Source organism: Pyxicephalus adspersus, chromosome 8 (genome assembly GCF_032062135.1).
Source record: "Pyxicephalus adspersus chromosome 8, UCB_Pads_2.0, whole genome shotgun sequence".
Classification (NCBI taxonomy): Eukaryota; Metazoa; Chordata; class Amphibia; order Anura; family Pyxicephalidae; genus Pyxicephalus; species Pyxicephalus adspersus.
Genome location: NC_092865.1, coordinates 33,666,361 through 33,690,835, shown reverse-complemented (window position 1 = coordinate 33,690,835; position 24,475 = coordinate 33,666,361). Strand labels below are relative to the sequence as shown.

At 37.6% G+C, this 24,475-nt stretch overlaps 1 protein-coding gene across 4 annotated transcripts in view; it reads right to left on the bottom strand.

Moving 5' to 3' along the window:
• Positions 1 to 10,565: 10,565 nt before the first annotated feature.
• PBX1 (PBX homeobox 1) overlaps positions 10,566 to 24,475 on the bottom strand; it is a 96,538-nt gene continuing 82,628 nt past the window's right edge. For 2 of the 4 annotated variants that reach the window (XM_072419964.1, XM_072419962.1), the window contains exons 7-10: positions 24,326 to 24,397; positions 20,592 to 20,704; positions 18,790 to 18,879; positions 10,566 to 12,847 (exon numbers count right to left, since the gene is read on the bottom strand). In XM_072419964.1, the coding sequence (XP_072276065.1) occupies positions 12,755 to 12,847; positions 18,790 to 18,879; positions 20,592 to 20,704; positions 24,326 to 24,397 (368 nt within the window). In that variant the 3' untranslated portion in view covers positions 10,566 to 12,754. The remainder of the gene's footprint in view (positions 12,848 to 18,789; positions 18,880 to 20,591; positions 20,705 to 24,325; positions 24,398 to 24,475) is intronic. The other 2 variants (XM_072419965.1, XM_072419966.1) reach the window with 2 other exon arrangements.

Here is a 24,475-nt window from a genome sequence, read left to right as displayed (position 1 = left end):
CCAAACTATTACATTGATCAGAAAAGCAAACATCAGAAGGTGTGCAAACAGTTTTTTTTCGGGTGACAACACAGTGTTTAGAAAGCCATTCAAGTTTTGACAAAGCCCAATCTTTTAAGCTCACTTGATTGAGGACTTTAATGTTCAAAAATGCTCTTCAATATATGAAAAATGACATTTCCACTAAGAAGGTCACCAAGCATATCAAGTACATGTCTCCAAGGACAAAATACTTGTCTGGACATTGACTTGTAAAGAGATTTTACAATTCTTTTTATCAAGGTTGTTTAAGTGAGATGAAGAAAGTGCACAGATTTAATCAATTTATATAACATTTTAGCAAAAATTATAATGGAATTAAAAAAATCAAATTTAGTTGTGAAAGTTGCAAGTGACCAGATGGGGACTTTGATAAGGACATTATGTAATAAAAAAAGAAAACTTATTGTCTAATACACAATAGCACTTTAAAATAATTACAATTTAAGATGTGGATGAAATATAATAGGCCAATCATGCTTCTAAAATAGCTTGCAATTAATTGCTAGTTTGTTGAATTTATGAATTAGGCGTGAGCCACAGAGCAGTATGTAACAGTGATTAATTGCACACGGGTATAACATGTCATGGCCATTAGTGATTAATCATTGGATCTTATAATATGGACTAGTTAGTGATCACCAATCTTCCATAGGTTGCAAAGAAATTTAGTGGTACCAATGAATGTCTACACTAGCAGTCTAAATTTTTTAAAGCATTTTTTTTAATAAGTGAAGGGCCATATCACCATAGAGAATTAGTACTGGTATTGTCTCTGCCTACAGATGTTTGTTCTAACTGCTTCACTCTAAGTCAACGTAAAATAGTTTGATTCAGTTTAGGAGAAGATCAAAGGAAGTCAGAAGGTCAACTGCAAGTTTGAGGTCAATTAATTCTGAAGGACCTCAAAAAAAAAGGGAAATGTATCTGATGCAACTCATACAGTACCATTAATTTACCATTTTATATATCAATTTTTTAATAATTATTGACTTGCTTTTTATTACTGTTGAGGCACAAGCAAATTTCACGTCATTGGAAATACAGGCCGTCATGAAGTTTTTGTTTCTCCAGGGAAAGTCAGCAAAAGACATTCACACCGAGATGTCACAAACACTGGGGGAGAAGTGTCCTTCCTACAGCACATCAAAACCTGGATATCTTGTTTCAAGACTGGGCATTTCATGGTTGAAGATGAGCCCAGCAGTGGGCTCCCCCCAAACTCAACTGACCCGGCAACCTGAGATGCTGTCCATGAGCTGATTATTGAGGACCGGCGAATATCTTCAAAAAAGATATCCCAGATACCCACGGGAGTGTGTTCAGTTTGTTATCACCACTATCCTAGACATGCGCGCTTTCAGCGAAGTGGGTGCCGAAGTGTTTGAACAGTGATCAGAAGAAGGAATGAGTTGAAGCATCCAAGGCTGTTTTGGCCCATTTTGAAGCTGCAAGAGACTTTTTGGCTAGGTTAGTGACTGAGGATGAAACCTGGCTTCACATCTATGATCCTGATACCAAGATACAGTCAAAGGAATGGCACCACAGCGGGTCCCCGCGGTCGAAAAAGTTCTGAACTCCGAAAATCGGCCACGAAAAATTATGGCGTTCGTTTTCTGGGACAAAGACTGTATTCTGTTGGTGGACTACCTACCTCAGGGCTCTAGTATCATCGGACAGTATTATGCTAACCTCCTGGACCATAATTGTGGCTGCCAAATTGAACACCCTGGGTTTCCAATTGGTCCACCATCCCCCCTACTCACCTGACCTGGTCCCTCCAGACTATTATCTGTTCCCGAATTTGAAGAAACACCTTAAGGGGAGGCGTTTTGAGGACATTTCTGACTTCAAAGATGCTGCTGAGAGCTGGTTTGCGGCCCAACCAAAAGACTTTTATTTGAACGGTCTAGAAAAGCTGCAACTACACTGTACCAAGTGCATCAGTCTCAGGGGGAATATGATGAATAAATGTGTTATTTCATAACTCTGGCTCTCTTCTTTCTGGGCAAAGCCAGGAACTTCTCAGCACCCCTTGTTGTTGCTACTGTTGATATATTTGTGTGTGTGATCGTTGAGTACTTGTTGCATATTATATACAGTTTATACTTTAATTGGTATTTAAAAAAAAAAACTATGGTACACACACACACACACACACACAAAATAGGAAAATACAATCTTCGATGAACAGCAATACATTACATACTCAACAATGTCATTATTTATCTAACAAAGGCTATGCCAAATTTCAGAAGCAGTGTTCAAAACGAAATACATTCTTGCCACTTCTATAGGAATTAGGAGAATAATCAATCAAGGACAATCAAATGCACTTGATAATCTGATCATTGAGTGTGAACACCTCTATAAAAGCAGACATTCTGGTGTGTGTTAACACAATGCCAAGGAGGAAAGAGATTACTAAGTATCTTAGTAAAGCAAGTAAACAATTTGTAGTCCATCATTCTACAGAGGGAAAGATCATTCACAAGTGGCAAACAATCAAGACAATTGCCAACCATCCCAAGAGTGAATGTCCCAGCAAATTCAGCCCAATTTGGCCATAATGCACTGTGCCACATTTGGCAAAAACCACAGAAAGCATATTAGCACAAATACCTCTACCAACTATCAAGCACAGTGGTGGAGGGGTAAAGATTTGGTCTTGTTTTGCAGCCACAATCTCTGAGCACCTTGTAGTCCTTTAATCCACCATGAACTCCTCTGTATTCCAAAATATCCTATGGTCAAAAGTGAGGCCATATGTGCAACAGGTAAAGCTTGCAGGATGAAAAAGAAAAAAAAATGGTGTTGTAACCGCCCAATCAAAGTCCTGACCTTAACCCAATCAAAAAAGTTATGGTGGGACCTTAACAGATCTCCGCTTAAACAAATGTGCACAAACCTCAACTTCTGAACTGAAGCGATGTTGTATAAAAGAGTGGACCAAAACACCTCAACGATGTGAGAGACTGAAAATCATACAGAAAGTGAATACTTCAACGTACTGCTGCTAAAAGTGGTTCTACAAGGCTAATAAATCACAGCGTACTTGCAACACTGGAATCTGCTGTGTGCTTTACACCTGAGGATAGATTTAAATAACTTTAGAACCTGCCGAGGACCAGATGAGTTTTTATTATGTCCTGATACAAACAACCTTAAAATTGAAAAAGTGTGCTTGAAAGTTTGTGAAGTTCTATATGAATGTGACCTTAAAAAGAAAACTATCTGGTTTTCAAACAAGTCCTAGAAGTAGATGAAGAAAAACTAGTTTAACCTAAGAAACTAAGCATTACTGTATTTGGGCATGTATTTATTAAAAAAAAAGATCCAAAAACATCTATGAGTGGAAAATTAGGTAAATCTATAGGATTATCATATAACATGAAGGTGAAATAAGAGTCTGGGTGTTTTTAGTTATAGGGGTAACAATCAGATGCAAGACCGTTTTATTTAAAGAATGGCATCCAGCAAAGCCTAGCCACCTATAAACACAATTTGTGTACAAATAGAGAAAATTCAAGACTGTTGTTACCCTACACAAAAGTGATCGACTGTCAAGGATAATTCTAACTGCCAGGCACGTAATAGTCCGAGAGGTTACAAATGAAAAATATTGCTGACCATCTACAGTTAGCTAGAGATCGTGTGGACAATGAGTATGAGGTCCCAAACACTTATCAGCAGTCACCATATTTGCTGTTACTTTGTTAACATTTACACCGGAAGCATTTTTGGAGTTTAGTTGAATTTTCCATGATAAAGGTTGTTGGGCATAAGGAATGATTGTACACTACTATTTGTTAGTAGTGATTTATGCTTTTATTTCAACAGATTACTGAATATACTTTACAAGAACAGCACACACTGATTCTCATGTGCATCACATCAGATCACTCAGTAGGTTGCAAGAAGCCCCCGGCCGGGGGAGTATACATTACACGTGACAAAGATTTATAACACTGACTAACCAGTCTTCTGTGGAAGTACCTTGGGATGATTTAAGGCCCTAATGGACCTGTACTTAGGGCTATGAAAAGGAGGAAGTGGATAGAAAATATGTTGGGAACAAGACAAACAGAATGGGCACATTCTGGCCTTCCCCCCTAGGAGATAATAGCATGTTGTGTTTGCTATAATGCTTACATGTTAAAGTATAGATATTTAACTTTAGCCCATAGTTCTGTTTTAAGGCAAACAAGCATATATAGGCATCATTGAAAATAAGAGATTGAAGCTGGTAATTCACATTGGTGGAGTCTTTACAAGAGAGGGCTTCTTTTCCAGTACCCAAAGGCCACAAAAGATTTTGGTATAACCGACCAGGCTATTTATCATTGTGAACCATTCCCTACTTTGACTGCTATCTGCTAGAGAAATACTGAAATAGTTTGCAAACCCTGTTTAGTTTATCACCTGTTTTACAAACACATAAAAATGTACTGTATATGTAACAGAGGACTTACTGCCTGTTTGGTTTTTCTATCACCAGTACGTGCATCTTTTTACTATTTTATTGTCACCTAAAACATCTCTCGAAATGGAAAAGCGAAAGCACGCCCTAATTTCTTGCATGGCCTAGAATTCATCCAGGTGCAGTGATGAGTAGTATCCTGTCCTACAAAGGCATAGGCGATCTGTGATGTGTGTAAAGCACATTCCTTTTCAAGTCTCTCTTACAGATAGACACTACTTCTGTTATAAATTTCAGCTGCTTGAAAATAAAGCCAGGAAAATTGGGTTCAGAGAAGTTCAATGTCTGGCTTCTATCACCTCCTAAACAGGTCTGCAGGAAATATTTTGCACAGACACCGATATAAACTTGGCTGACTCCTGTCATTCAGTGACAGTCCAAGTGTCTTCTTTCCCCCTTATATTTTGCTTTCATCCCCAGTCCTTTTACTGCCTCTAGCTGCTTCTTCACTACCTGCTAATTTATCTTCAGATTCTATGCAGTCACATCTCACAGGTTCTTACACTTTGAAATGAAGCTAAATCTTATATAAAAGGATTACCTGCAATAGAAAGCTGTTCAAAATTCAAAAACTGAAAGAGACACCATTACTTTTTATTTTAAAGGAAACCTGTCACAAGAGGAACAGAGTGGCTAGGATGTCCCTGACCTGGAAAAAATCTGCAGCCAGTAAAGTCTGAAAGTCTTGCTCTGCATATTAGCTCAGAACATATAAAAATACTGATGCCAATAGATCGGCAATGCAGCCAGCCAATGGCATTAATAAAAGGAGGTCTTCAAGAGAGGCCCATATATTTCACTCTGGTCTGGTTTCCCCAAAACATTCGTACTAAACTACACTCATTCTACTTAAAGCAAACTTTTACCAAAGTCACACAAATCCCCACAGTTGTAGAGTAGGTTACGCATTGCATACCTAACACCAGCCCTAGTCAAGTATGGCCACCCTGACAAAGCTAATCCTCAGCATATTGGGGGAAGGTACGCACATTTCTGCAATGACTATATAAAGCATAAATAAGCCATTGCCAATCCGTAAAGGAAATTAGTGTGTGTGTTTGGTGGGGGGTACATGGTCATATACAAGATCAGACTTTTATTAAACACAGATTTAGCATAGTATAGGGTTAGGGCACACTGAGAACTGTGCCAATCGGCTTTGGGATTTAGTCAACAGCATCAGTTTGACATTTTTTTAGACCATGTAGGATTCAATGACAAGTGCATTTAACCTGTAGTTGACCTCCTCCTGGCCCACTTCAAGCAGGTTATGCACTCCTATTGACTTGCCTATGAAACTGTGTTAGACTCTTACACTATACACTTTTTAATCTCTTTGCCAAGTTGTGATTAATTTACTAGAAATTGATTAATTTACAGTGCTTTGATTTCAAAGTCCTGAAAACAAGGCAAATTCAGCAAGTAGTTATATTGCTCAGCAGAAAAAAAAAAAAAAGCTTACCACAGCAGAAAGTCACTTTCCTGCCAGTGTGTAAAACAATTCGGGGGTAAAGCCCGTCCATTCTGGGTTGTGATTAAGTTGAAGTGGGTGTGTCCAGTAAGAATGCCATGCAATCAATGATAGGCAGATATTATCTACAACTACCAGGAGAGAGTAAAGCTGGGTACACACGCCCAATGGTTTGCGATATCGGTTGAAAATCTGGTGTGTGTACAGTGCCTGTAGACCATTGTCTGAACGACCGTCCTGGCGGATCTACGGATGATGGAAGACGAATGATTGTAATGTAAGTGAAGGGGGAGAGCATGCAGCAGGGTATGTATGCGGTATGTACAGCACTCGTTCATGCATCGTTCAGTCGTTAGGCCTTGGAAAGGATGGAAAGGACAATAATTGCACATGGATGTAGCTTTAAGAGGGAGGGGGTTACCTACCAGGACGGAAGACTGACTAACTGTATCTATCCTAGCTTGTGAACAACAACTTAGCAGCACCTAAAGGGGCTGTTTAGGTATGTATGTCATATCAGAGTCTATTGGTCTTCAAGTATCATGAATTATACATTTATGATACAATGGACAGAAATAACATTTCTTAATTAAAACCCAGAAATCAACAGTAACCTAAAATGGATTGAAAACCTTCCCCAACTCTTTTAAATACTATATGAATAAATGGTCACACAGCTTTGTATAAAAAATGTAAATTTCTGACAGTTTTCTTATACATTAAGACTATTTATGTATGTGAGAATATGCTAGAAGTTTGAGCTATATGTTTATAGCATCCATAGCACCCATTCGGTTATCTTTCTTCACTGCTGAAGTCATTCCTGTTCTTTAATTACTTAGGCCTAGTCTGAGGCCACAGACTGTTTTTAAACTTTCATAAACTCCCATACCACTTTTGAATGAGTTTTCGTGAGTTTGTAAGTTTTATTTAAAAGCAATCCTAAAAACGCATATAAATGTCCATATTGATTTATAGGGGTTTGTAAGTTTCTATGCTTTCAGGCATTTAAAACTCTATTTATAAATTCCTGTAAAGTCTTCCATTTGCCCAATATAAGCACTTTTTAAAATCTTGTAAACGCTTGCAAATGCTCTCATTGATTTCAATGGAAGCGTTTATGCGGGTTTACAAGCAGTTACAAATTTTAACACGCAGCAAAGAGAGTTCTCTTAAACACTCGAGAACTTGTCTCTGATAAACTTCCCGGTGTGGACCAGGCCATTGGAATGCATGAATTTCAGACATGGGCTTTTAAACGCTCAGGTTAAATGCTGAGGAAACAGTCTGCGTAGACAAATCTGCCCTTTTCTAGACACTAGACAAGTTCTACATAAATTGTATTGTTACCTGATGCCCATATTAGTCCCACATTTTTAAAATTAATTCTAATGGTTGGTAGGGGAAAGTTCCAGCTTTGCTCCCCCTACTTGGTATCATGCATCTGACATTTTAGCATCCAACTGCATAAGTTTACAGTTACCAATAATCCAATGTGCAATGTAGTTATCACAACATCCAAGCCTGACTTCAAATTACAAACCTGCAGGAATTACTGTATTCTGCTAAACAGGTTTATTGATTGATATTTATAAACCTATGGTGATTTACACAGTCTGTAAAAGTCAAAATGTACTATAGAATGAGCTTCCTCTTTGCTTTATGTTTGTTTCCTTTCTTATAATAAAGTAAATTTGTTCACAACTTCTGTCTTTAGTTAACCCATGCTGGACATCACCTATTGTTTTCTAGTAGATACAATTATATGTAGTAAACCCTCAGATATCCTACCTATTTACTTTATCCCTTATATTAAATCATGCTTATTTTGCTCTAAGAACAGACTGTTCTTTTTGACCAACATACCCCACACCTGGACTGGTGCCATTGTAATCAATATCATTCACTCCACCTATAAGTGGTTTTAATTTCTTGGTTGTTTGGTGTATGTTGTCTTCACAAATACCAGTTTTATATGTTTACTTACTAGCTGCCAAACATTTATTTAGCACTATATATTAATATACCATTACCATGGATGTTTTAAAGACATAGTTCTCTGCTCTTTAGGGTTCCCAAACGGGGCTGTTTTGCAATTCATTTCAGTTAATATGAACACTATGGGCCTGATTTAATAAAGCTCCCAAGGGCTGGAGAGAATACACTTTCATCAGTGAACCTGGGTGATCCAGCAAACCTGGAATGGATTTCATAAAAGTCATTTGGTAGTTGTTAGCAAATGTTTCAATTCTGGACCAGATCCATTCCAGGTTTGTTGAATCACCCAGCTTCACTGATGAAAGTGTATCCTCTCCAGCCTTGGAGAGCTTTAATAAAGCAGGGCCTATGTGTTTCTATCAGACAATAGTTGAGTTTACATGGGGACTAAAGTTTTATACCTTATAACTGATGAGTGTTAACTGTTTTTTTTTTTGGGAACAAAGACAACAATCGAAGTAGGAATGACTGCAAACTAGCATATTATACTATACCATACCATATTAGGTAGCTAAACAACATGATATTCAGAGTAATGCCTTACCTTAACAGGACCTCTCCATATGTATTTTGAAGCAGGGCTAACATACTTCCTCAGAACATATCCCTGTACAAAACATGCTGTCACCGCATTGGTTGTGTGCATTCTGATGCACTGTTAGATCTGTGTCCAGCACTACGTACACCAAAGTACTTATTCTGAACAATAGCAGTACTTTCATTCTTTAAAAATGTATATTTATGTTCAGAACATAGGAACTTAAATCTTTGGTTATTTTCTATTTTTTTTTAATTTCAGAATCTTGGCATCCTTTCAGTCCTCTACTGTTAAACAGCAGGTGTATGTAAAGAAAATGAGCGAAACTGGACTTCAAGTCTGTTGTGGTCTTTGAGGAAGAATTAAATTACAGAACAATCAGCTAGAGAGGTCAGGGGAGACTTGTCACTGCTATGTTACTGCTTGTTAAGGATATGGAAGTAATTGAATTTCCATAGACTAAGCACATGTGCATTTAAATGACTGGCCACAACCTTAAATAGGGATCTCATGAACAGGTACAGGAATGCTGTACAGTTGTGAAAAACATTTTCCCTGGACAATACAACTAATATAATATCAATTCATCAATCCATTCAACTCAAATTTAATAGGAATCCCAAAGCAAACAACTTCCATTTGATTGGCATATTGTCTTTGACAAGTTGATGTGGTGTGGTGGAATCTTATTGTTTATGATTGATCAAAACTATATATGTGTGGCAACTGATAAGATTATCGTTTTCAAGAGATTGTTTCTGATGGATTGTATTATCAGTTGATGTCTAATTGATAAGAAATAGGTGGTTTGTGATGATCATAAATTGATACACGTGGGACATCTTTACACTCAGTTGTGTTACACTCAGAGGTAAGATTGTCATAAAATATAGATTCGTTGTACAGGCAGAATGGCAGTTCCAGCAACTTTTGTATGTTTTGGTAATCTGAGTAAATAAAGATCTAAGCAGTTCTATTTTACAACGTGTTTTTTGGGAAGTCCTGACATCTAAACACAAATTGCACACTGTACACTATCAATGCCATTCTTGAAATCAAAACAGTTTGTGCAAATTGGATTTCAGAAATCAAGAACAAAAAAATATAAAGTAAAATAGTATTCTGACCAGTTCCTATTGTATACAAAGATTAAACAATGCAAACCGTGTTTGTTATTATTATAAACACAAGCAGTATGTAAAATGTTTTTAAATAGCTATTTCCAAAAAAAATACAGAAACCGCCTCCTTTAGGAAACATTTTCCTGGGTGGTGCTTAAAAAATCTTGCACTTTTAGAATTACCAATTCAATAGTTTTTCTTTGATGCCTATTATAATACCAATTTGGTAATTTTTTTTTTTTACTTCATAGAATTCTATAAAGCCCAATTTGCACAAAAATTAAACGTATGGTGGTATTAATTGGCATGCTTTCTGAGCAGCAGTGTAAAAACTGCATGGCTGGCAGCTTGGAGCTGTACAGTGAACTGCTGCTGTGCATCCAGGAGAGGCGAACCACAGGCATCAAGGTTTGCATTCAGCTGCTGTGCAAATCTTCAAAGAACCGGATGGCCACGTGCAAATCTTCAAAGAACCGGATGGCCACGTGCAAATCTTCAAAGAACCGGATGGCCACGTGCAAATGATTCCCAACTTCTGTGGTACAGCTTGTGGCAGAATACTATGGCTCACCGTGGGTCTGACATGGCCCCCTACATATATATATGTTTTTTCTTTTTAGTCTTCTCACATTTTACATGTTGAATTTAAGAGCTATGATAATTGGACAGTTCTGGCCCTGACTCAGCAAGGAGCATGTCAGAACCCTACTTTTTGTCTCATCACTGGTCAATAACTTTGCTTAGAATAATTATAAATCATAAATAAAAAATATAATAAAAAAACAAGACTTTGCAGAATTCAATTTTTTAAGTCCAAAAGTTTAACTATTTTAATGTGGGCAGTACAGTTGGGCTTTAGGCTATTTATAGCTTTTTGGAAGTTTCTCAAATGTGCTTTGAAACAAAATACGAGTTGAAAACAGGAAAAAAAGGAATTTATTTCTGGTTCTCAGAAAAGTTATTAAATGTACATTTTATGATGTACCTATTATTGTTTTAACTATTCCAACTTTTTTTCCAACATTTTTTATACTTTTATTTTTTTAGCTTTTTTTTTCTTTTAACTTTAGTGTACAAAAATTGGGTTTATATTGAAGAACTTTTGTGACTGCTTCATTAACCCCATTTCTGGCAGGGGGAAAATACAGCATATACGTTACTGTTTCCCCGAACTGTAAAGGGGCCATTGCGAAAATACCCATACCCTTTTCACAAGTCACCACTTCAAATTTGCCCCAAACCCTGTGCCCGCCCACATTCCCCTCCCTTTAGAAAAAAACAAAACAAAACATAAAAAAACAAAATAAAAGAAAAACTAAAAAGGTGCCCAACTACATTTATCTAGCATTGCATTATAACTCACAAACGCGCGGTGTTAAAAAGAATAACATAAATCACATGTAGGTAGTTTTGTTTTTTTTTTCTTTCGTGTTAAAACTAAGCAAGAAATATGAAAGACATAAAATAGAAATCAGCAACCTATTTCCATGCTAAACGGGTGTGATCTCTGCAACAGGACAATTTTTTTCATATTTTTTATCTTCTTTTAGTAATAAACATTATTAAACCCAGGACAATTTTTGGCTGTTTCATGTCTTTTTTTTATCTTGTGTCTTTGTTTTCTTCAGAATATACAAGAACATCCAGCATCAAATGTTTATCTCAAATATAACAATCGACGATACACAAGTTATGTGAAACCGCGGTGAATGTTAATAAAGCTGAGCACTTCCCTCTGTGTCCGTCTTTCCTCTGTGCGAGTACATGCGGATTTTTGGTATCAAACGTTGATTTGGGACACCACATGTGGGTGCCTTTGGAAATCTGCCAGACAGTGAGATTATTCAATGATATAATGTCCGATAAATGCAACAACACTGTATGGTGTTATTCCTTCAACTAAATTTGAACTCATGAAATGGAAAAGAAAAGTCTGGAAAAAGTGAGTTGCAGGTGGCCAATCTTAGTGGAGCCGAGGTTGCCATAAAGAACTGTGGTCTGGACGGAAACAGGACTGGTCTGGAGATAAAGCACGGTTTCTGTCAAGAAATACTTGATGCTGTATTGGGATTCGGTATGTGTAGAGTTGGTTGGTGAAGCAGCATGGTGACCTTCCAGAACATGGTTTGGAATTCACGTAAAAGCCTGATATGATACCGGTGGTTTACTTAGAGCCATGGTATAGAAGTCTTCCAAAAAAAAGTTGCAGTGGACGGAGCTGTGTCTCAGAGGCAAGGACTACAGGAACCTTTATGGATGTCTTAGCTATGCTGGGCTTCTTGGAATATAAACCAATGGCTGAAGAACATAACTGTCCATATGCAAAGTAGAAATAAGGTCTGCAGATAGAGGGAAATAATGTCACTAGCAGTACATACAGGAACCATCAGGCCTGGTCAAGGTTCAGCTTTAGCCAAACAATCCCTCGTGATGGTCTTCCTAGCAAGAACAAGAATAATTGTTTCTTGAGACTACTTGCAGAGTGGCAGATTCCTTCAGCATAGAAGACACCAGATACATATGTAAATAGAGAAAATCAGAGATCAATGATGTAGCATTATCCATGGCTCAGTCCTAGGTTTTAGAGGGAAAAATTACTGCAGTAGTAGAAGTAATGTTAGAATAAGATGTCCACAAGATGCGTTTTTGGCCCTTAGCTACATCTTAAATGTATATGAGGGGTACAGCATTAAGTCAAATGAAAATTGAAAACAGCACAGTCTTTATAAATATCACATTTGAGACATTATACTAGCTTTTAAAAATATGGTTGTTTGTGTGCCCAGCTACAGCCATATTTAAAAAAGCTCTTTATTTATTATTAATTGATATGTATGATATTGGTAGCCATCTGCTACTCACACAAAACTCTCTATCCCTATAATGTAGAAAATCAATTAAGGGTGTTGGCTATATAAAAGTGAATCATTGACATAAAATTAGGCATGAAAGAAGAGGTGGTGATTAAAAATGAAGGAGTAGGGGAGCTGCCAACAGTTATGCCAAAAGAGGTCATTGCGTTTGCTGCATTCCCACAGTGGCCATCTGGAGTGAGAGGGAAGGGATGGAATCTGGCTTTCAAGAGTGAAATTTCAGGAGCCGGCTGCTCAGTTGGAGGTATCAGAGTGGACACTGCCAGGTCCTTCCGTAGGGGAAGTCACAGACGAAGGAGTGGCTGCATCTTGCCACCCTCCGTTAGCCTGCAAAATAAAACAAAATAGTTTAGCCTTCCAATAGGAAAAAAGGCAAGAACATTTAATTATACATTAAAAGTATATACAGATGGCAATCTTTGAAGTACAGGTAGTCCCTGGGTTACATACGAGATAGGGGCTGTAGGTTTGTTCTTAGGTTGAATTTGTAAGACGGAACAGGTACATTATTTTATGCAGTTAGGACAGATGTTTGTCTCGACATATTATTAGGCAGCATGATGTCAGTTACTGTATAAAATTCTCACTGTGAGTTAATCACAAACAAAGCAAAAAAAAAACAAAAAAACTTTAAGGAGCCTAGACATTCATTAACTTCTGGAGCAAGCTGTGCTTTGATATGCAAAAAGAAACAACTGAAGGGTTTGTCTTGGTCATTAAAGAGTTACAAGAGGCTGCAGAAAGAGCTCAGTTCTTATTACCCACAACCTCAGATGTGTTTAGCAAAAGATTTCTTCTGCAAGTCATGCAAACCGGCCCCCTCTCCCCATCCAGCCTTTGTCTTGCCCACCAGTGAGCAGGGAAGCCCTGTTCGTATCTAGGAGTCGTCCGTATGTCGGATGTCTATCTGTATGATGGATTTTTGTTTTAGCTGTTGAGTAACTGAAGCCATCTGGCTTCTTTTTATACATATATGAATAAACTATAGAAGGATTATGAAATCTGTTTTTTCTTGCATGTCCTTATCCTCCCACTTCATGTATAATCACTGGGATCAGAAGGGAAAAGAACTTTATTCAAAAGAAACACAGACAAAAACTGCCAGAGGTTCTGATTCTTCTGCACCTTTAAATGCCTTTAATGTTGTATTTGCCCCCTCTGGGGAAAATGGGATAAATACTCCAAAATAGGGACATGAGTTGTGAAGAAATTTTACCAGTTTAAACCCTTACAAACTCAAAGCCAGATATAAATACGGGCTCTACTTTCACCAAACAACATACCAAGAATGGCTAATCAAATTGACAGTTGGCTACCAAACTCAATAACGGGCTGCACAAAAATCACACAGCCCAAATTTATTTAAACAAATATTTCTACACTTGGTCTTCTGGATTATGAGGGGGTCAACAAAATATTGATTTATACATATCATTGCTTTGGAGAGTTTAGAAATGTTATGTACATAGCTGTAGATCAATAGGCTAACCAGAGCTAAACTGTAATTTAACTCTTGAATAATACATGGTTTAAATGCTAACTTTACAATCTAGGAGAGAAAATAAAAGTGTAAACAAAGGCTGCTCAGGTTTGGTAATGTATAGAATTGAAACCTTCTGCTTCTGAATGGTAATCATGGTCATCTAGGCACTGATCACCAGAAGAACCATGTGAAAATAGAGGCAGACAGAACACTGACTGATTATAACCCCAGTACATTTCAGACAGTGAATACAGCCATCTTTATAACTCTAAATAAAACTAAAGGACTCTTACTATTTAACCTCCCTAGCGGTTCATTTCTTTCCGGTTTTATATGTCTAAAAGCGGTAACATTGTTTTCCATTAAAATTTATTTTACAGTATAATATAATAGTATGAGTATAATAAAGTTTGAAACACAAAATCATTTAAAAACAATAAATTGAATAAAAAAATCTATATATTTTTAAAAAAAAATACGTATTATACTCATACTATTATATATACTGTAAAATAAATGTTCTTGAAAACAATGCACTGCTTTTACACATAAAAATCCAATGTATTGCATTCAATACAGTTATTTTGTATTGAATGCAATACAAATGGATTTTGAATTTCCTGCCCCGCCTGGCCGGGACGTAGACACACACCAACGTCACCGGGAACTCCCCCGGTGACTTATCGGATGCAGGAAGAAGAAAGAAGAAAGAGGGAGATCGCGGGGCTGGACCCCGGCGGATCAGGTAAGCGCTCTATTTACTAACCTTCCCTAGGTCTTCCAACCCCGAGTGTGACTCGGGGTTACCATTTGTAGCAACTTTTTTCTACCCCAAGTCACACTCGGTGTTACCGCTAGGGAAAGTAATGCAGCCGTTTCCTCTCAAACACAGCCTTGATCTTGACATATGTGTTTGAATGCAAAATTTCCCATCAGAAAAGGCTGTTTGACCTGTTTCCCACACAAATAAAATGAATGCAAAAGGAACTTCTGTGTATAAAGTAATAAAAACAGAAAGCAGGTAAAACACAACCTCTAAATGGTCAACTAAACCATCTCACTGAATGTAAAAAGGATCCTGCAGACTTGCAGCAATAAGCTCAAATGAAAGTTGCCCATCTACAGGAGCTGTAAAACTGGTAACACTAAGCTTAGTGCCCTTGGTAAGGAAGGCGTTAAGATTAGGGGGAAATCTTTAACACAGCCAGCACTAAGATTTTTCAACCTTTTGTGGTTACACAAGAATTAGTGCATGTAACATGGATAGTTCAACCATTAGAAATTCAGAGTCTTTCTGGATTGCAACTATGGGAGAAGGACTAGGGTTCATGCTTTTTTCCCAGTCAGGTAGATATGAGCTGGTGCATATGATCTTATGTAGTAATCTTCTATCAGAACAGAAGTATGGCCAAGAAGCTTACTGCTGTGTTCTGAGAAAGTGTGCACACACATACATATGAACCTACACGTATGCATGTGTATGTATGTAAATATATAACATCTATGGACATACATGCATATATAAGCATACACATACATAAATGTAGTAATCTAGAGTTTTTTCTTTTTTTATAAACACATTCATGCCTTCTTGGTTTACCTATAAATATTCGCACCTATCACCCAGGGCAGTTTTAGATAATTTCCATGTGTCGCTTTTTCCCTCTCACTGCTATCTGCAGTATCTCCACATGTTCTGATTTGCTCTTTATTTTGTTGAAGCTTTATGAAAAGGTGAGGTCTTTTCTTAATACTGCGCATTTCGTGATTCAAGGACACGGACTGAATTTCTGGATCCACCTCTGTGCAGAACCTGGCAACCTCTTATTTCCCAGCCTATCATTTAGTGGCGGCCACTCTCTATAATCACAGTGGCCTGGCCTTGTCCCCTCCTCTCTTGCGTCCCATCTCTCTCACAACTGTAATTGCCATGTCACAGGATCATCTGTTTCTTTCCCTTTAGCGTCTCTTTAATGCACACAAATGACACTTCATGTTATGTGGGGTCATTGTGAACAAACAAAGAGTGCACTAGGGATGCAAGGAATGGCGCGGCTAGTCAAAAGCATTGAAAGTTATTATAGGTCATTCAAATTTTAGAAAAAAAAGGGACAAATCCATGGTTGTGCTTCTTATAACAGCAGCTGGCAGCAGCCTTTAAAGGAACCTGACAAAATAGAAGTATGGGAGCAGCCATTGATGAGCAATTTTTAATGTGCATGCTGCAGAGTTGTAATCTTTTCTTTCATATTAGTTTTCTATAATTATCACAAGATGTGAGAAAGAATGGATGGCAATACAAGCCAAGTATTATTGCAGCAGGTTGGTGACCAAGCTGTATCGCTTAACTAAAATAAAGAAACAAAGGTCAGTAACCCTGATATGTTATCCATATTGGTGTCTGGTAACAACACTAGCTTAATAGAATTACAAATCCTTTGGCAGCTTAGAAAGTTTACATACATGTATTTTATTTGTTAACAGATACCAAGTATCAGATATATTTTTTCATGTGCATGCTTGCTAAGAACTTATTGATTTTTTAATCCCCCCCAAAAATTTAAAAATAAAAAAAAAACTGCAAAAAAAAAATAACAATACACTTACCTTCACGCAGGGCAGTCTGATCCCTCCAAAGGGGGTCCTGCATCGAATCCCGCGTCGTCCCGGCATCCGTCCCGGGCACCGCCCTCTCCTCCTCTTCCTGTTCTTCATCCTACGTCAACCAACCCAGGTGCGAGATCGGGTGATGTAGGATGAAAAAAAAATTTGCTGACCTCACTGTGCATGCGTGAGATCAGCAAATTTTTCTCCTTCCGGGGAGAAGGAGCGCCCAAGAGCCTCCTAGGATGCCTGACGTAGGTGTCCCATTCATTCTCGATCGCCTAGGCAGGGGCGGTGCGGCACCTTTCTTTTTTCTTTTTAAACTTAAAAAAACCCCCAAACAAAGAGAATTTTTGCCTTACATAAAAGGGTTGTCTACCCTTTTATGTAAAGTGAAAATTCTGAGTTTAGGTACACTTCAAGTGTCCAGTCGGCAAATTAAATAAGGGGGGTTGCAGTTCACATGCCAGGATTTATTACTATCATCACTAATAGTCCTGCCTTTATATTAAAATGTACAATAATGTAATGTAGATGTGGTGTCTGTGTTTATTTCATTCAAGTTTTTTGAGTATAGATAATCATTATAACACCTCACTATGTTGTTGTAATGATGACAGGTGTTTATAGTTTAAATCAGGAAAAATCTAGGATGATCATGTTTCTCGGTTTCATAGATAAAATACAGTGAATGAGTATTGTCACCATAGAGCGGAAATTGTGATTGAACTATTATTACATAAAACAAAAAAAGATTGAAAAAATAACTTTAAAAAAATTAGGCTGCAACAAGAAGGAGTAGTAAGCTGCAGCTTACTACATTTTTGTTCTTAGATTTGAATAAGCTAGACACAAAACTTGCAATGGTACATTATAAACTCTGACGGCATGTGTTGTGACATGCAGTAGCCAACCAGAAATCAGATCTTATTTCAGAAGCTGAAGGCAGATATTTGACTGGTTGGTATGGTACGCAGTATAATATTTTTAGCATAATTAAAGGTGGTTTCAGCTACCACAACCATACATTTCAGGTGGAACAAAAATGTGTGCCCATTTATACATGAAAACATCAATAAAAAGTAAATGAAAGTTAATTGCATTTCAAAAGCAAAAACCTGAGAAACTCATTTTCTAAAACATTTTTTTGTAATGATGGTAGTCATTTAATGGAACCTTAAAAAGCTCAATCAACGTTTAATTAACACGACATAGCAAACTGCTCATTGAGAAGACTGCCTCGCAAACTCTAATGGAATGGGAATTCTGTCGCTTTGAACATTTGTCCACGTGCATTGCGTGCAAAAAATTAACATGTAGAGTTTCCTCATCAAATGGAAGAGTGAAAATAGAAAAATAATGGTCTACCTATGTAAACATGAGATTCTCCCCTCCCGCAGCATTGTGTGCATCTTGTGTTATTTCTGTGTTTATGTCAGATCTCCCCCTCCTCCCTCCCTCTGTCACGGCCTTTGGATGGTGGATGGCTGATCTGAGAAATGTATTTGGATTGCTGTCCCAAATCTGCAGCCGCTCTCTCTGTGTCTGTCTTATTGATTTCACTCCATACGACACGGCTTGTCGCTATGAATTTACATGTCATTCCCAGCCGCGAGCACTGCCAGGAATATTTGCTCCTTTCTGTCGCCCTCCAACAAACACACAAACATTTTCATGTATGTATGGCTGCAGATCTCCTTCATAGATGTGTTGTGGAATAGGCCTAAGAAAATAATATATATCTAGGTGATTAATATAGGGGTAAAAGCCATGTGTAGTAGTAAATTGGTGAAATTGGGCCACGCAAGTGTTACTACTATAATGAATCTGTTCATACACATGGAGAATACAGTTATGAGTGAATAAATGGGTTAACCCACAGATGGATACCAAGCTTGCACTGCTGTGGCCACGCTATGTGTCACCTGTTTGGCTGTATCCCTCAGCTGACTGTAAGTGGCCGGAGGTGGCACAAGGAAGCTGATTGTCAGTGACAGGCTTGGGCTCCAGCTGCCTACACGGAGCATCATTTGTGGGTAGAGCGCTGGCCGCTGGCGTCACCGGCACAAAGAAAAATAGGTGGCTATGAAACGGAGAGGAGTGTGTGCAATGTGGCAGTCAGGACCCCGTGGACCTGAAATAATTGGGAAAAACAGAGAAAACAAGAGGTTTCTTTGCTTACACTGATGCCCTGCGGACTGTACATCTGATTTGCTGTCAGAGTCTCACTGTATCCGCCTGTCTGACTGATAACATGGCGAAGGGTATCCACCTGGAAGACAGACAGTAACAATGGTGAGGACAGGGTTCTCCGATAGAGAGTGAGGCTAGGAGCCACAACAGACAGGGACAAAGAGATCCACAGGAGGAGAGACTGAAAATATTCAAATTAGAAATTTGACAGAGGATGATGACAAAGATATACACAATAGTCGACAAAGTACAGTAAATACAAACAAGGCAAAAGATGCTTTAAGACATGAATAAAATTGGGTTGATACAAAGAAGAAAATAGTTAAAGCCTCATAGATAAAAGAGAAAACATTAACAAGAAAGTAAAATAATAAAAAAACACAGCAAATATTGCCTTAAAGTTAATAACAAGAACAAATGCAAACAATGAAAAAATGTGTGTCTAGCATACGGGAACATGGATGAGGAAGGGATAGAAATCATGAATTGCAATAATGGAAAAAAGCAAATAAAGTTAACTTTCATCAGCCTACAGCAGCCACCACTTTGACAGAGACCACTATTATTATTCATAGTAGTTTTCCTGCAGCTCAGCTCTACACTGAACATTGAAGGAAAACTAAACAGAGCATTAGTGCAAATTCCTATTACTTTCCATTAAGTGTTCCCTCTAATTGCAGATGAACAATGCCCACTGTTTTCTTCATAAGTTTCAATGAGCTAAAATATAATATAAAGTGCATATAAACACACCCAATGCAGTTATCGATTCTACAAACATGGAAGGAATGCTCTAGGTCTAGATGCATAGACAAAATAGCTCATCTTGTTTCTGGCTTGTCGTTGGGATTATTTAATGCTACAGTGAAAATATAATTTTTGTAAATTTCTTTACAGAATTGTCTTTTTTAAATTAAGGCCAAACTTTAGGCACATACACAAATCAATGCATCAATGTATTTAATAATATATCTTTAAGGACCCATTCACATTGCTATGACTTTGCTTGAGATCACTCACTTGAACCCTATAAATGAATATTTAACATTTTTCCAAGGACACATTTCCATTAACACAATGAATATATAATTCAGAGAAGAAATAACATAGAAAAATAAAGAAGGAAAATTTTTTTAGGGTTGCATAAGCTGAAGGATAACCTAAATGAGGCAATAGGTGGTGTCTTCTAACAACCCAAGGTAAAACGTATTACTATAACGCTTTACAAAAGGTGCAGAGTACACTATGATGGCAACTTACCAATGCAAAACAAATTATTTTGCAATTACACAGGTGGATGATGCACATGAAGGGTCAGAACATTGCCATACCATCTTGCACCCTAGTGACCTCAATCATTTCCCCAAATACAGTTCCTACATGCACTGCATTAGTTAAATGTCTTTTACATCGCATGCTACAAACATGCAACAATGCTACAAATGTTAACCCGACAAACAAGCCAAGAAAGCAAAAAAATTATATTTGGAGTTGCCCTATCCACAAATGACCCGAAAGCGCTACTAATAATATGACCAACAACCGAAAAAATTTGACCTCTCAACAAAATCTGTTTATAGTGACACACCAACTTATTTGTATATAAGGAAAGCAATTTTTATAATCAGGAAGTAGAATCCAAAGCCAGCAAAAAGAATGTGAAAAAAGCCCTTCCAGCAAACTTTTCTCAAGACCTTCCAAAATACATAAACATACGACTACCACCATCCTCCTCTCATGAGCATGTGACCAATGCCTTTACCAAATGGCAAATCATCGGACGATCCCTACCTGTGACTGTACGTTGGCTCCAACCTGGGCACCTTGGTAAGAATCTCCATTGAGAGACTGCACGCTCATGAACAAATCTCCAGAGTTTGACATGTTAAAAGAACTGGAAGAACCTGGAAAGGAAAGAGTGAGGCACCTGAATCATAGAAAGAAGGAGGTTCAAACCCCGGAGAGAAGAGGTCTGACATGCACAGTTTGAGGTGAGACAGGCAGGTGAAAAAGTTATGAGAAACAAGTTAGTAGAAGAGGTAAGTAAAAGTAAAACAGTATGAGAAAAGGTTGCATAAGCATAAAATGGGAGGAGGAGCAACAGGTGAATGCAGGCCATATTTAGTACAAGGAGGATTAGTTTTTGTTAAACTAAATGTTTTAGGCTGTGTTAGTATGAAGGATTTGTTCACTGAATTTGCATCAGAATGGAGCAGGTTCTGTTTTAGCACCAGAATCGGAGTCAACAACTTGGCCTATTGTTTATTAGCCAATTAGAAGAGACCTTGATACCATATTCTGTAAGGTCACTGCTTTCATTATCAATATGGTACTATTATTAATTTGAGCCCCACCTCCCAATCCCCACATAGAACAGACTGCTCTGCAGAGAGCCCATACTTCACAATAAATTAACAATAGTGCATGACGATGCCGTATCCAGGATGCTGCATGCTTTCACAAGGGGACAACATGTGGCAAACCGATCTGTTCTAACTCTTTACACAAACAAGTAAATAGAACCTAAAATACCCAAAGCAGACTACTAAACATCCACACATTACAATCTGATAACAAATTGAAAGTAACTTATGGCCACCACCCAACTGTCCATGTTATGGTGCAGAATTAGACAGAACATACAGAAAAAATATTGTCGGCTTCGATTAAATCCAGTATGGGTAGGCAGAATTGGACTTTTTATTTCAGTAAATAATCTTAGAGTTGTGGAGGTTTAAATATTTTAACTTACTGAAGTCATATACTTTTGAGCCTAGTTCTCTTTAATGACATGTCAAGAGAGTGTCAGTTAAAAGATTACATATACACAACCCAAATGCAAATCCATCCCATCCATGACAGGCCAATATACCTCCATTCTAATCCATCTAAATTTTAAATCTGTAATAAATAAGCCAACATGTTGTCTAGAGATGCATAAATACACGGAATCGGTATGTTGGCAATGGCATTGATGTAGGTGCCTATTTTTATACAAGTTTTCCCGTCTCTGACCAGCTCCATCTTACATTTTATACACACAAAAATAAAAATAGCTATTTCATACTCACAACAAACCCTGAAAAGCTGAACAGTTCAGTTTAGCAGACAACATGAAGTCTGAACCAAAGATGAAAAATGCAATCAGGCCACTGAACAACACGCGTATGGATATCCAGCTGCAATGGCTAATGAAAGCCCCAAGTACATAAATCTTGGCTCTCGAATGCAAAGTCAGCACAGTCAAATCCACATTTTTACCCAGACTGAATTGGTCACCCATCTCCACTTGGGATTTTCTAATAACATACACAACTGGGCCACAATACACTTTATTGTTTAAAGGAGAACCTGTCGGGATAGTAATATGATGGTGAGAGGAGTGTCATTGCTCATTGGAAAAGACAAATCTTTTCAAATACAAAATTAGAAATAGCAGTTCAACATTTCTACCCTAACAATTTTATTGTAGCAAACAAATACTTGTTCATTTCAATCTACAGAAAGCTATAATTTTCTGTCAAAAAATTAAAAAAGGTCACTTTTTTTGCAACCATAGCAACGCAGGCAGAGTACTGCACCCTGCCTTTGTAGATCTTTTCCTTGCCTGTATGATTAGCTTACTAATTTTATCTGAAGATTGTCTGAAGCCAAAATATCTTTTTGTTTTTTGGTATTGTCTCACTGGGGAGACTTTCCTTCACTTCCCATCCTTTAACAGAAATTGAGAATACGTTTTTTCCAAAGGGATGGGAATAGCCAAAAAACAGGTTCCCCTGAAAGATTTCCTTTCTACTTTTGTTTTGGGGACAAAATAAAAATATAAAATTCTCCCTCGTGCAGGGACACAAAGTGTAATAAAAACTCGGAAAAGGCACAAACCATTCCACACTCTGTCCCAAACTAAATTTTTAGGTAAGATTTCAAGTATACCCCAGATTTATTGCAGCAACTTCTAGTGTAAAAAAACGAGTTTACGGAATAACATTTTTTAATCAAAGTGGAGTTCTGTTTTAAGCACAAAATTTATATGTAATCATTGGTTGTCTATAGCCCTAATTTCAATTCCTGGAAAAAAACAGCCTTTGCAAAGGATTACTAAAAAAAAGATAAAATACAATTTCATCAAGTCTTGCCGGAAAAATGTATAGTATTTTTCTTGGAAAGTTATTAGGTAGCAATGCCAGCAACTTACAGTAGAGAATAAAAACATTGTGTAAAGTGCATCAGCCATGAGCAAACCTGATTTAGATGGACTTTTTATATTAAAAGGTTGCTACTGGCTATTGTCAGGCCTGTATCACCTTAATGAAACTCTTGAGCCAGTTGTCTTTGGGAGCAGGGTTATAATAGGTAGCACCAAGGCTCAAATGAACAAAATACAATATGACTTTTTCTTATGCCCACTTTTGGATATATATTTGGGTAATATAAACAGGAAAACCTTAAGGGGAGAAGGGAACAGGTGAAGTAAGAGGTAGTCAGAAGGTACTGTACATTCAACACAAAGAGGTCTCTCCTTTAACCTATTATTATTTGCCTATACAACTGAAAGGTACGGTAGTTTAGGGCAAAATAATCATCAAGACACATATTGTGGTCAAAGTGTAACCACTGACATTAAACAGCATTTGTCCATACACAATCTATACAACTTCCAGCATTACATTCACATTGACTGTTGGAAACACTTGGATGAAAAATTGTGCCTAATTCTATAGAGAAGGAACAGAGTGGTGTAGGCATATAAGGTGATGGTGGGAAAAAAAATTGTAAGTTTTTCTAGCCTAAGAAATGCATGTTTTGCAGAGAACAGTTGGCCAGCGGGCATCTGCCTCACCCTACAGGTTTAGGATTGTCTCCCAATCCAGGCTTAAAAAAGCTTTTGAGCAAAGAGCAGCTCATGCCCAGGGGCAGTTAAGGTGACAAGCACATCAGGCAGCCAATCACAAATGAGTACTAACAAGAAAATGAAATATGTCCACCACAATATGGAGATGGCAATTCAAGAACCAGCTAAGCCGAAACATTTGCAACAAAGTAAGGAAAATCCCTGACATTTTTCTTTTGTGTGGATAATACTTTTACCTATGAAAAAAATAGCTACAATTAACAAACCCAAACAGCTATAACAAAAAAAAAAAAAAATAGCAAAATATTTTGGCAGACATAAAAAATAAAAATGTGATGTAACCAGACAAAACATCAAATACAGGTATAGAGTTTAGGATAGATTTTCCGGTGACAGTATCATTGTTGCTCCTTTGTGATAAAGTGGGATAATGCCACAAAATATTATTAATGTAGTTTTCATTTTGGCACTCCTTTCTGTATAGTCTCCTTTTTTTTTTTTTAAATTCTGGATCCTCCGAACACCAAAACTGAACCATGGACTGACACAAATGGATGAAAATAAAAATAGGCAACCAAAATAAAATGTTAACACCGACGGTGGAAACCACAAAATAGCCACAAAACTCAAACCAAAGTGACGTGCACGTGTCCTGAAGACCATGCGTACTAACCGAGGTTCTGTGGTGACAGGAACTGCATTTTGTTTTGTGGTTGCACTGCCCCGCGTTCCGTCTGTTTGTTTCCTGAATGAAACACAACATAAAACCAGCAATTTCAAGGATATCAGCCCTGAGCTCAGCATTGGAATTAGAAGGAAAAAG